Below are 13,359 nucleotides of genomic sequence, written 5' to 3' on the forward strand. Positions count from 1 at the left end.
CGCATACAGATAGCATCTTTCCCGAGTGGAGGAGACAGCCTCTGTGTGGGTGGGGTTGTCACAACAGAGATGCTCAAGGGAAATTAAGGCAAATCTAGGTAGGAAGGCAACAGACAGAAGCTGAAATGCATTAAATTGCCATGTGATGTTCCAATTCAGATGCTGAAATGCCTTAGGTCCGTATCTTTTCTTTATTTCTGCAAGATCTTACATGGGTAGACAAGAGACAATGTCTCCTCTTTAGCCCAGTGTTGTGGTCCAACTAAACAAAAATACTCCTTCCTCTGGGTCTTATCATGTGTCCTGGCTTATCTTGGTTGAGAGACAGCTTTGCCTTCCCCCAGGTGCTTGGGAAGCCCTGGATGCCAGTGGGCTTGGAAGGAGCATGATGGGCTTGGCTGGAGGGATGCTCCTTCTTCCCCAGTTCCAATCAAGCCTGCCCCAGAGTAAGGATGGCCATTCCCTGGAGCAGAGGGGTTTAGGACAGTGGTTACTCCTTCAAAAAACCTTGTGGATTAAATATTATTCCTCAGATGACTGGCCTTTGGCCAAAATGTCTGGCAGTTTTCCCATCGTGCTTCTTTATGTGAGAAAGGTCTCTCGGTGACGGTGGTGCTTTGATAAGAGTAATTGGTAGAAAATATCAGTCTCGCTGTGGATTTGTTTCCTGTCTTTCCTATGGCCTGTGATCCAGAATGACCTTGAGTTCTGCTATATTTAAACAGGTTTAACAGCTTTTTAATTTAAAAGATCCAAATGGTGATTTCCAACTTGTTAGGCAAAGGTTTGAAGGCTGTCTATGGATGAGCAAAGACAGCCCTTGTTAGAAGAGTACAGCTGCAGAGCCACAACAAAACCTCCCTGCTCACCAGAGGCTCTTGCAGGTCGGTTCAGTTCGGTTCGGAAGCCCCCCCCAGCAGCAAACCAATCGCATTATAATTAAATAAACAATAGAAATACTCTTTCTCCCGCCATTGCATTTCAGCGCAGAGCTTTATGGTGCTAAAGAAAAACACGTGATGAAACAAGGAAAAACAGTTTGGGAAAGTTTTATTTTAAAAGTAGATGTGGTCTAAAAAAGTTTTGATTTTTATATATATATTATTTCGCTATCTATTGAATATATCTCAAAGCAAGCTACCTGACAAAAGGAAAACAAAAGTATGGTATTGGTTTTCCTTGCTTTCCCCCATCTATTGAATAAGGTTTTGTTGGGATAAAATTAAAGTGCTTATCTTTGAATTTGCTTCCTCTGGTTGAGTTGGCACAGTACATTGAACGAAGGAATGTTCCAAGTTCAGAGGTGGCATTGGGGAATCTAGTTAAAATGACATCAAAGGCAGCACAGCGGGGCTGAACATGTGTTTGAAGCCGGATAGATTAGAGGCCATTATCAGCCTTTCGCTACTGTGCTGGGAACAAAAGTCGCTCTTTCCGCTGGGACTGCTGCTGGGGAGAATTAAGGAAAAAAAAAAAAGAGAGAGAAAGAAAGAAAAATTGCACCTTCTAATATAATGCCGTTTTTCCCGCGAACGGCCATGCGGCTTTAGTGTGCGAGTTGTGTTCTGGCACCCGGGTTTTGTGCAGCAGTTAAGCTGAAATGTTGTCTATTGATGCCGACCAGTGATGGCGAAAATAATCCCCCAGATTTTTTTTTTTTTTTCCTATAAAAATTGCCAGTTGTTTTGTTGCCATCCAGTCTGGAAAAAGCCACATTGTGATGCGATGAAACTCTTTAACCATTGTGACTCTTAAATTATTTTTCAAATGGAGGTTCATCATTAAAGAAAATGAAGCCACCTAATGAAAGTTATCGTAATCGCCTGTCGGTATAGCAACGCTTGGGCAAATTGCTCTGCTCCCGTAACGTGTCACTGCCGGGCGCAGCGGAGGTGATGCTCCCAGACGTGCTCTTCCTCCTCCTGCATTACCTGCAGCCACTAGCCAGAGCTGTAATTAGCCTGCCTAATTTTCTGTTCTCTCATTTGTCTTCCTACTAAAAAGCACTTATCATTAATCACCGGTTTTATTTTATTTTAGTGGTGTTTAATTTTGAATGCCTGGGTTACTGCATGAAATTGCATTCTTCTGGTGTGATTTGGTGGCGATTCTGCCTGCACCCACATTTCCAGGGAGCCAGCGGGGCAGCAGGCACGATGGAAATGGGAAAGGCTGACGGTGACCATCCTTGCACAGGCTGGTGCTTGTAACTCGGGAGGTTTGCAGGCAAAACACCGCAGTAAATTGTGTTTCCCTTGCCAAATGGCATCTCGACTTTAAAAATCTGCTGGTTAGACTGTTTGGTTTATGTTCTGGAGAAGCAGCTGTGCTTGGCAATTGGGGAGGGGAGTAGGTGCTAAGTACATTTGGCTTGTGCAAACATCTTGTGCTGTGAGATGCCTTGGGATGGCCCGTTTGGGGGTTTGGAAGGAGACGGTGTGTGTGCATGGAAGTTATTTGGTACTTGGGACAAACCAAATCCCTCCATTGATTTCCACCCGTTTCTGTGGCATTGCACAGCCTTCCCAGGCAGTTACTTTTACTGAATCAGGGAGATGTGTAAATGTCCGGGGAGGCAGCTGGTCTGCCAACAACCTGATTGAAGAGGGGTTTGACCTTGACAAGATTCCGGTGTAGCCTTGAGATAGGGAAACTATGCTTCAAGCAAATAACTTTCAAGGAGCTGCAGACTACACAGCAGGATGAAGTAAGCAGGGAGAAAACTGATAAAGGTTATCCAATGAGAATGTTAAAAACAACTTTTTGACCAATTATATTGTGACACTCTGGCACCTGAAATATATAAAAATGCATGCTTTTAGTAATAAAACAAACTAGCCGCTTACTCACCCATGTGAGTGTGTGTGTGTGGTGTGTGTGTGTGTGTCGCTTTGTCCGTCTCTACAGCAACATGTAAAATAAAAAAGGAAAGCTCCAAATTGCCAAACTCCAGGCTGGCATTTGGTTTTGCATTCATTGTTTTTTCTCAAAATAACCTCGTGTCACCAGGAGATGGGCCCGTGTCCTTATCTTGTAACTGGGCTCCATTTCACTCCCATTCTTCTCGTCCCCAGGTGTAACCAGGATGGTCAGAATGGTGAGAACGAAAATGAGTTTCCTTCCTTTGCCTGAAGTCATACTCAGCCAGTGGTGCTTTGCCATTAGGGGTGCTTAGCAAAGCCTGGTGCCTCTGACCCCTTGACACCCCGTTGCTGGGACCCACACGCACCCAGGTCTTTGCAGAAGGGCTGCGTGCGGCTCAGCAGAGCAGGTCTGCACCGTCCGCCAGCCCGCGGAAGAGTCGTGGACCTGGATCCCCATCTGTCAGGACCAGGGATCGTTGCCACCACTGTCACGTCCCTCTGCAGAGACCTCAGTCACCAGCTTTTTCAGCAAAGGCACAAACCTGAGCAGAGCTGGTTCACTTGGGTGTTGCTGCCCATGGCTTCCCTCCCTAATCTTGTCCAGCCTTCTCCGGGGAGAGGGCTCCGTTCTTCCGCACAGTAACTCCAGTACCAAGCCCATAATTTCTGATTGAGCTAGAGATCGTCTTAAGAGCAGCAGAGCCTACCCCTTCACTTTGATAAGCCATTTGAGAAGTTGTCACGCTCTCTTAAAAATACATACCTTGTTCACTGACCGAGTTCCCCTTGGTGTAGATGTTCACTGAGCTCCCACTCCTCCTCCTCCCCTCCTAGCCTGCCCTGTGGTTTACTGTGTACATTACAGGCTCTTTTATAGAAAGCAACCAACTATAAAAGGTACCAGGATGTGGTCCAAGTCCTTGTCCCTACCCTCTGCCTAGGGCAGCGATCGCAGGAGCCCTGCCTCACTCCGCTCCCGGCGGATGCCATGTAAGTCCCCCCTGCACCCCATACTAGAGTGCTGCTGGCACGGGGACCCGGGCAAGCATCATTCCCCACGTCGGTTCCTCTTGCTCTGCTGCACTTGCCCTGGGCTTGCAAAGCCTTTCTCAAACATAAAGGGGTTTCCTACCTGCCACTCTGCATTGGTAAGACTTAAATGAACGTCGGGTATCAGAGAAAGGCACTAAAGCAGGGCATGTTGTTGTTTTATTCCGGCAGAGATGGGATCCCACCGTACAGACTCCGCAAGCAGCATCGCAGAGAGATGCAAGAAAGTGCCAAAGCAAATGGACGTGTGCCACTACCTCACATTCCTGTAAGTAGCACTATCTCCTTCCCCAGAGGTAAATATGCAAAATATGTGAGATCTCTAGCATACAGTTGCTCTGCTTGCTCAAGTTTAACCCCCCTTAGTGCTGTATTCATTTGGGGATGTTTTAAGACAGAAATCCTCTGTGCTAAGAAAGGGCTTGGTAGCCTTCTGCCAAACTCATCATCCAGGGCTGCCCAGAACACATACTTTTTCTTAACTGTTCGGTCAGTAGCCAGTTGTTTCTCCCGGATGGGAATGGAAGTGCCGTCTGGCATCTACCTGCAAGCAGATTACGTGCCCTCAGGTGAGCTGGAGGTGTTTGTGGAAGGTGTAGGAGGCCATTGGGCATGGAGGCTGATGTAGCTCTCAGCCAAGGTCAGCTGGGGAGAAATGCAACTGTCCCGAGCAGTGCTTCTGCACTGGGGAGCCAAAGAGAGCTGTAACCTGTTCTCAAGGACTCGACAAAGCCCGCCTGGGGATACGAGGCAGGAGAGCAAAGAAGGTGCAGGCATAAGTATTTCATTTGTCTGATACTGTCTCCCCGGTTGCTCCAGGTAAGCAAACAGCTTTTGGAAGATCAGCATAACTGCTAGGGCTCTGCAGCACCATCTGCAGCTCTGCTTATTATTATTTTCTTTTTGTGAGAAGTTACAGGTGACATTTAATATCTAGCAGGGAATAAAGGTGCTTCTTTCCCCTTTGGACAGCTGGACTCCAGCACAAATCAAACAGAGAGAAAAAAAGCCTCCATCTGCTTTTTCCAGAAGTGCCTTCAAACTTGACGCAGCTGTTCTCATTCTGCCTGCTCAAAGCAGCACAATACCAGCAGAAATACACCCTTGTTTTAATCTGATTTTAAAAAAAAAAAAAAAAAAAAAAAGCACCACTCTTTGTTTTGCCTTTTAAATTAGATTATTTTCCTTAGATTTAAGAGGGTCTCCTGTGCTTTGATCACTGGGTTGACAATAAAAGCCCTGGCTGCGGACGCTCACTAGCCATCCTTGCTCAGTCACCTCTCTTTTCACACAGTTGCTTTCACAGTGTGGTCGCTGTTGAAAAGGCTGGCTGGGTGCCTTTTTATTTCACTTGATGCCATTTTTACTGTAAGCATGGCTTTGTTAGAGTTGAAGTTTGAAAGCTTGGCCTTTATTTTTTGTTGTTGTTGTTGATGCTGTTCCCCAACAGTGGGAACTACTGAGTGAATATTCTCCGACTTCAAAGCTTGTCAATGGCTTTACCTTTTGGATAAAAATAATAGTGGCTTTCTGTTGATCATGTGCACTGGCAATGCCTCGATGAACTGCAGGTTATAAACTCAGAGTATGGAGCATTAAATATGTATAGTGAGCTCTGCTTTAACGAACTTCCATCTGCCAAACATTTCTTTTGTTGAACTGAATAAGTGTCATTCCAGCAGCAGTTCCTTGCAGGCTAATTAGTTTTACTTAGCATTAAATTTTATCGACCTTTTTGGAAACCGGTTAAAAAAAGGCGGGGGGGGGGAAACAAGGTTTAAATTGGCCACCTGCTGCTTATAAATTTTTATATTATCCTACTTATCTACGCAGTCTTTTAGAATTACATATTCTTCCTAAACTACACACAGATGCTTCACAAGGATTTTTCTGTGAAACATCCACTGTTCCCATTAGGTTCTGCACTGTAATTTTAAGTCCCAGGGAAAAAGGCATCTTGACGCATATTTATATGGGAGCGGAGGACTGAGAAGTCGAGTTAGTTCTAGTCTTTCTCCAGGGAATAAAAGTTTAGTTCAGACACTCTGGCACCTCCTGCCAGCCAATTACTGACACAGAATTGGCATCGACTTCAGAGAGGCACTGCTCTGCCCTCGCTTATCAATCAGCCAAGAAAGGAGAAGGTAATTAGACAATATGTTTTGACAACACCAGTGTGAAATGTTATAAAGTTAGTCTTTTAAAATCACCTCTAACTGCACACTTACTGAATTAAACATCCCCAATTAGCAAGGAGCCATGCAAACGTTTCTTCAAGTGTTGCTTTCCAAAGCCAGTGGTTAGGCTATCTCACAGCCCGTAGCTACAGCAGTCTCCATGAGCCGCCTGGACCTGGTGGTTAACATGCTTTTAAATGTGTAGCAATGACTAAATTGCAGCCTTTGAGTGAAGGTCTTTATGGACCCATATCTAACCAGTGCAGCCAGGGTCCATACTGACAGTGCTTGCAGAATGCCTGGCGTGTTTTCCTAGTGATAGTAGAGAACCTTCTACTTCCAAAAAGTCATTTCAGAAGTCCTTTAGAGACCTTACCATTCTCTTGCAAGTCAGTTATGGGGCTATTATGCAAAATTCTGAAAGAACTTGTATTGCTTTTAATAGCAGCACTTTTAGTTAGGTCCAGAAGCTATAAACTGTAGTGATTATATGTTCATAGGAGGCTGCCCGCTAGTTTCAACAGCCAAATAACAAAGGTATGTGCTGGTTACGGAGGATGCCCTGCTATGCAGCAGCACGTCTTGGTGCGTGGATGGCTGTGTTCTGCATCTTCCACGCTTACAAACTCACCAGTGCTCTAAGTTTGGAAAAGTTGTGTTTTGTGAAATGGCACTCTGCCCAGGAATGCAGTGGGTGAAGGTCTCTAGCAAGCAACGAGACCTTTGTTTTGTGCCTCTGGCAGGAACCCATTACATGGTGAGTGAGTGTTGCTTTTCATGTGGTTTTCCATCTCTCTCTCCTGGATTCGAGCAGACTCTTGGAGCACCAAGGAAGAAAAGAGCAAGCAAGTTCCCAAAGGAAGAGTGAAAGCCCAGAAAGCTCAGAGAATACAGGGCCGTACCTGTGCCCTGTATTTACCCTGGCTTTTCCATTCATTCATTCCCAGGAGAGGGTGGGAGATGCTCCTTTTTCCCCAGCAGATTCAGAAAAATCCAACCTCGAGCATTAACACTTGAGATTCCTTTTTTTGGTTAAGTTTGTTTAACTGCATAAGGGAGCCATTTTATGATGTCCTTGCTGTAGCTTGATCATTGGGTGGGAGCTCTCCTGTCCCACCACACAATCAAGGAAGCTGCGAGGTGGCTTCCATAGTGTTCTTGAGTGGAACCACTTTTGGGTGACCTCTCTGCTATGCTGTGCAAGTGAGGAGTGTACAGGAGGAGCCCTGGTCTCATGCTGCCTGGATAACTACAGCTGAATGAGTTTTCTGCTCCTGCAAGTTGGGAACCTGCACAGAATTCCCATCAGCTGTTTTAGGCCATTTTCCTCAAACGCCTTGCAGCAGTGGGACTCCTTGCTAATCTCTAAATGCTGCTAAAGTGGATGCTGAAATCCAGCTATCCATGAGCCACAAGTATTTCTGGTACGGAAGCACCATTTATCCTTCAAAAACATATGTCACAGAGGAATGCATTAATCTGGGAAACATGGAGGTTCAGAATTCTTTTCTCTTGGCTTCTCTAGCCTGCCATCTTCCTTTCATTTCCAAGACTGACTTGTGATCTAACATCGGCCACTCAGGCATCCTGGAGGCATCAAACCTCCTGTAGAAGAGGGAGATTTGCCAACACAGAATTCACCCAGCTAGATCTGTCAGATCAGATCTGTTCAGCCCAACCCATGAATCCCTGGGGCTGCTTAGAGACCTCTACCCAGCGATAACATTGGAAAACTTCCTGTTTCATCTCAGAGTAGTTGAGGTTTATTCTTCGCAAGAGGAACCTGCAAACCGCAGTGAGGTTCTTCCCTTTCAGCCTTTTCACGTATAGTAAAACCACCCATTTAGGATGCTGGTGTGTTCTCATGTGCAACTTGGTCCTCAAACCTCAGTTTCTCAGGAAAGGTGAAATCCATCAAAACCCAAGACCTGCATCTGCCTCATGGAGTAAAATCCATGCAACTCCCACTAGCTCCAAGAAAAGAAGGAGAAAACATGATGGCAGGTGCTAAGTGGAACTATTGGAGAGCTTGTGTATCTTGCATGTTCTTAGCAGGCTGCTTCTTCCCAAAGGTACGAGAGCTTCAGACACTTCACGTGTCAAGGACAATGTTCTGGTGATAGGTACCCCAAGAAATCCTTCCTCACAGCTGTCACTAGGAAAGATTGCTCCATCCAGAGCAGTTCAAGCAATTTCTTTCTTGCCAACCCATCTGGCATTCAGCCTCCCATCTGTTGTCCTCTGCAACCTCCCAACTCAGCATGATTTTGTTCTGGACAGACCCATCTGAAGTAGTGGCATTAAATAAAAGTAGATAGATAATTAAATAAAACATTAGATAAAACAGCTGTAGATAAAACAGTTCTTTAAAATGAAGCACTTCCTTTCTGAATTGTTGACCCGTAATATCCAGAGATCTCATTCTGGTCCAGACTGGAGGGCTGGATCCTCCAAAACCAGCCAGCTCTCAGAGAGTACTGCACCCTTTACTTGGAACAAAAGCATTCAGAGCCCTTCAGATTTCAGAATTTATTTATTTATTATTCAGATTATTTACCGACTCCCTTGGCAGGGCTCTCTATGCTGGGGGCAGGTTCAAAATCCTGAAGCCCTGAAGGATCCTTGTTCAGGCACAGGCTCAGCCTGGCTGGTTTTCGATGGAGCATGTCTCTCTTCCAAAGTCAGGCCCATCATTTGATAAAAGTTTCAAACACTTTGTTGTCTTAAGCCTTTTGAACCAGGTCAATGCAGCCTATGTTTGCTGTCCAGGGAAATAGAGAGAGCCCTCAGCAGTTATCTGTGTTGTTTCAGCACAGGGAATTTGCATTCATTATGCAATACTATTAGTTTTGGGGAAGTCTGTGCAGCTCATCCTTTGAGCTAGGAATAAAGTCAGACCCATGGCAACATTCAGAGCATCATCCTGCTTGAAAGCTTTCTGTGAGTCACCATTACAGGTAGCCACCAGGACAATGCAGGGCACGTGCAAGCAGTATCTGGGGGGTGAAGTGAGGTTTATTTCAGTTTGCGCTGAACTTGGATGGTCAGGGAAACCCTTGCGGAGGTGGCTTCATGGAGAGGACTGCATCTTGCACCCTCAAAGAGGCTGCTGAGGACCTCTGCTAGCTGTTCTGCTGAGTGGAAAGCTCCAAGGATTGGGCAGTGGGTTTTGCAGATGCAGCGGTTTGTCAAAGAGAGGGGAAAACAAGTTCATCCGAAAGATTCTTGGGTTCGATTATTTTCATTTCTGTAGTTGAGCTTCAGTCACCTCCAGGCTTTGAGAGACTGTGGATAAACATGCTGAAGTATTAGTTGTAAAAGACCAAAATAGTCATATCTTGAGTTCCCTGGATACAGCAGTGACCCTGAATGTCTTCAGATCTTCATCAGAGATGGAGCTGTGGTCCTTAAACATTGCTGGGCCTGGAGGGAACCACCTTATTGTAAGAGGACTCAGACAGGCAGGTTAGTGAACTTCAGCCTTTGCACCCGCTGCTGCTGGGGACTCAGGAGAGACTTTGGTTTGGGATGCTGCATTGCATCAAAGGCTGTGAAAATAAAGGGAAACTCTTTCCTGGTTGTGCTTTTCTATGGAAGCTGCTGCGGTAGCTGCAACAGGGAGACCCAAGTGAGTGCTGAGTGCTGAGCTGCCTCTCATTAGGCTCATTAAATTTCTAACGGAGCAGGGCTTGGTGCTGCTGTCGTATAAACAACCGCAGGGAGAGTTGGCATGTCTGAGGTGGCAGAAGGGAGTGAACACATCACCTGGCGGGTTGCGACTTGTCAGGCAAGAGAGTGATTTCCCTCCTTGGGAATTGCTGGTGCTGCTCACGAGATGAATGGTGGTGGTCATGGGTTTGGGGTTTCTGATGAAAGCCAGAAGTGCTCCCCCGGGCTATGCGGGGGGAATGGGGAAATGTCACTTGGATCTTAGAAGCTCCCCAGGGAGTAACAGAGCAGGGACCAGCTCTGGCACATCTTTCCCCCATGATGGAGCACATCTGGGGCCCATTTCTGGACAACACAAGGTCCAGGCACTGGGCTGAAGCATGCCACTTTGGCCCTTGTGCCAATATTTCATCATTTTTGTTGATGAAAATCTTTTTCTGTGGTGTTTCTTTTTAATACAGGCCTTTGATTTGCAGGGCTGGAGGTTCTGGAGGCAGCAAAGACTTTGTCATCCCAGGGTGGGACCCATCTGGTAGCTCACACGTGTTATGCCCTCTCCAGCAGCTGGATCCCTGGGTGAAGGGGATGGTTGTTTGGGGCTGTTCCCAGCTCAGATGGGTCAGTCCTTCCTGGGACAGCTTCAGATGGAGCTGTTGGTCCCTCTGCTTGTCACAGAAAGCGGGTGCTAGAGCAAGCAGTCCTTTTGCCTGCAAAGCCTCATCGTGTCCGCAGATGTCCCCAGGGACGCTGCAACCCAGCACCACCCAGTGTGGAAGAGAAGGCGACGGCAGTGAGCGCTGGAATTGAGATTTGCTGGCAGGGGTGGCTGGGTCTTGCTCTTGGCAAACAAAACAAGCGGTGCTTTAACTGAGACCTCTGCAACCCAACTTGGGTGTCGTAAAAGATGTCTTCAGCTTCTCAGTGCCATCAGTAGGATACCCACTGCCTCAATTTTTCTTCCCCTGCCTTCCACTCAGCAGCTGTCAGAAAGAGGAAAAACCAATATGGTTTGCATACTTTTGTCAGGTTTTGAGACAAAGCATTATTTTAGTCTTCCACATTGGTCTTTTGGTTGGTCTGGGATAAATTCAGGTGGTCTCTCATCCTCCTTCAAAGATTTCAAGCTCGATGTCTGCTTCTGGTGCTGCATTTGGTTTTTTGCTATGAATTATCTCATGTCTTCACATTTAATTTTATCTCTGGTTCTATAGAGTGTATATTTCTCTGATGTTGGTATTGAAATGTTTGAATGCAGGTTTTTATACTGTTGAATTTTCCATGTATTTTTCCTCCAAATTAAATTTTTATCTCACTGTGTCATTTTTTTTCCCTACTATTCTAACAAAATAATGCAGAAGGGATAAAAATGATGGGAAAAATACAGTGGCTGATAGCTTCAGACTTCACTACACAAACTTCTTATCCCAGAGCTCAGGAACTTAGGGACAAAGTAACTCAGCATAAGGAACCAAAAATGCCCTTGAATTTCTGTAAATATTCATTTGTTCACCCAGAGCAAGCAGAAAAATGGTATCTCTGCGCTTGTAAGGTTACTGTATTGATAAAGCAAGCAGAGGGTTGTTGCATGGCTCTGAAGAGCTGAGATGCAGTCCTGCAGGATCCTCTAGTAAGAGAGGGTGCTTTGTGGGAATTGTGGCCTTTTGTGGCTGGGCTGGGTTGTAGCAGAAGATGAAGGGAAGGAAGGTGTCTGGGAGGTGACAGGATTTCCACTTTTTTCTGTCCCTGTGGACTAGATTTGCAGAGATTGACGGGCATATGCTGATCCACCCGGGGTAAGCTGAATGAGTGTGCATAAGAGTCCTCCTTTCTATCAAAATGAAAACATCACTACTATAAGCATGATTTTCAAGAGGTTTATCTGTACATCTTTTTCCAGCCCTTTGAGACCAGGATATTCCTGTTGACTGTGTGTACATTGGGAGAAAAGCAAGCACATCCATTCCAAAGTGGAGTTTGGGTGCTGAAAGAGCTTGTTGAATTGTGGCTCCAGAAAACCTTTCCCTTACGTGGGCTGGTGCCAGCCAGGGAGCTTGTGGTGGTGGTTCAGCTTCCAGCCCCCCACTCCTAGGCTGCACCTCCACAGCTGCTAGCCTGTCCCCCCTCAACTTCCCACAGGAACAACTGGCATTTCCAGTTGTCGAAGCCTCTGTAATAAACGTGTGATTTTTCGTGCATCTTTTGCTAACACCTGGTGTGTTTTCCCTCCAGCGTACATACCGAATGCCAAAGGATATCCACGTTGAACCAGAGAAGTTTGCTGCAGAACTGATCAATCGTTTGGAGGAAGTACAAAAGGAACGTGAAGCAGAGGAGAAATTAGAGGAGCGCCTTAAACGCGTTCGAGCGGTTAGTAACCTCCTTGCCTGCTCTACCAGCCTGGGAGTCTGTCTGCATAGTGTACACCACAGGGAGCTTTCAGCTGCTGTGGAAGCAACTGGGGTGACCACTTCCCTGCTCCAGTAGCTGTGGTCCACTTGCACAGGGGCTCCTGGAGCATCCCGTTGCCCCACGAACTTCCACAGTGCTGTTTCCTGCTCCGTGCAATGCTCTGTGAGCCCCAGCACTCCCTCCCTGCTGTAAGATGCCAACTGTGGCACAGAACTGCCCACTTCTCCCACCAGTTAGGGGTTGTGGATGCTCTCCATCATCTTCTTTGGCACACCCACTCTCCTAACTTTGCAAGCAATCCCTTACACGTGAGGATGGGGACTGTGTAACAGGGGTTCACTTTCCCCTGTGGGATTTTGTGTGATCCTTATTTCTCCCACAAATGGTGACCAGATGGCAGGTGGTGTTATGCTTGGAGGTGTTTGTGTCTGCTATCAGGCAAAAGGGTTCTGCCCATCAGTGCCTAGCACATCCCTAGAAAATTCAGAACTGATCAGGTGTAGCATCCAAAAACCCTCTCCTGGACAGAGAAATGCCCTGACTCCACATGGGTGACTGGGGAAACCCAGCCCATGGCACTGCCTGCCTGGTACCCCTTGGTACCCCCTGGTACTGCTGGGGCCCTTCAGAGCTCGAGGACTTGGTAGATGAACCAAGGGAAGTGTGCAAGGCCTTTAGCTCCACAACAAGCTCCAAAAGGGAGAGAATGAGGTATTGGTCATCTAGTATTACCTGTGTGAGATACCCTGTTCAGCAGTATTCACACGGTATCTTTGTGTCTGAGATACTGTATCTCATGGATACCTGTACATCTTGTGCTGGGGATACAGGAGGGTTTTCAGAGGACACCACAGTGTTACTGTACATCACGAGTGTCAGTATAACTGCAGCCCTGTGTGAAGAAATTGTGGGTCTGCAGTTAATAGCTGCTGTGGCCCTGAGGCAAAGCCCTGTGCTTAGTAACCTGCAGCTCTCCCTTAAAGCAGAGGTGTTGGTGCCTGGCTGGTCTAGCTCTGTGCTGTCAGAGAAGCTGAGCTTCTTGAGTCTCCAGGGCAGACCCTCCAGCCCCATTAGAGTATTCTTAAATGTTCATCTAGTAGTTCTTCAAACAGCAAACAGCTGTAGGTTGTAGTATTCGCTTTAAATCTCATCTGCATTTCAAATGCAGAGAAGTGAGGAAGGCAGAAGGA

General features: G+C 46.5%; 1 protein-coding gene across 5 annotated transcripts in view; it reads left to right on the forward strand.

The window, feature by feature from the left end:
• AXIN1 (axin 1) overlaps positions 1-13,359 on the forward strand; it is a 76,787-nt gene that overhangs the window by 46,297 nt on the left and 17,131 nt on the right. For all 5 annotated transcript variants that reach the window (XR_012631057.1, XR_012631058.1, XM_074885410.1 and 2 more), the window contains exons 4-5: positions 4,086-4,182; positions 11,990-12,127. Coding sequence is in view for 3 of the 5 variants with exons in the window: in XM_074885410.1 (XP_074741511.1) it covers positions 4,086-4,182; positions 11,990-12,127 (235 nt within the window). In the remaining 2 variants the exon portion in view is untranslated. The remainder of the gene's footprint in view (positions 1-4,085; positions 4,183-11,989; positions 12,128-13,359) is intronic.

The sequence above is a fragment of the Strix uralensis genome, chromosome 16, assembly GCF_047716275.1.
Source record: "Strix uralensis isolate ZFMK-TIS-50842 chromosome 16, bStrUra1, whole genome shotgun sequence".
NCBI lineage: Eukaryota > Metazoa > Chordata > Aves > Strigiformes > Strigidae > Strix > Strix uralensis.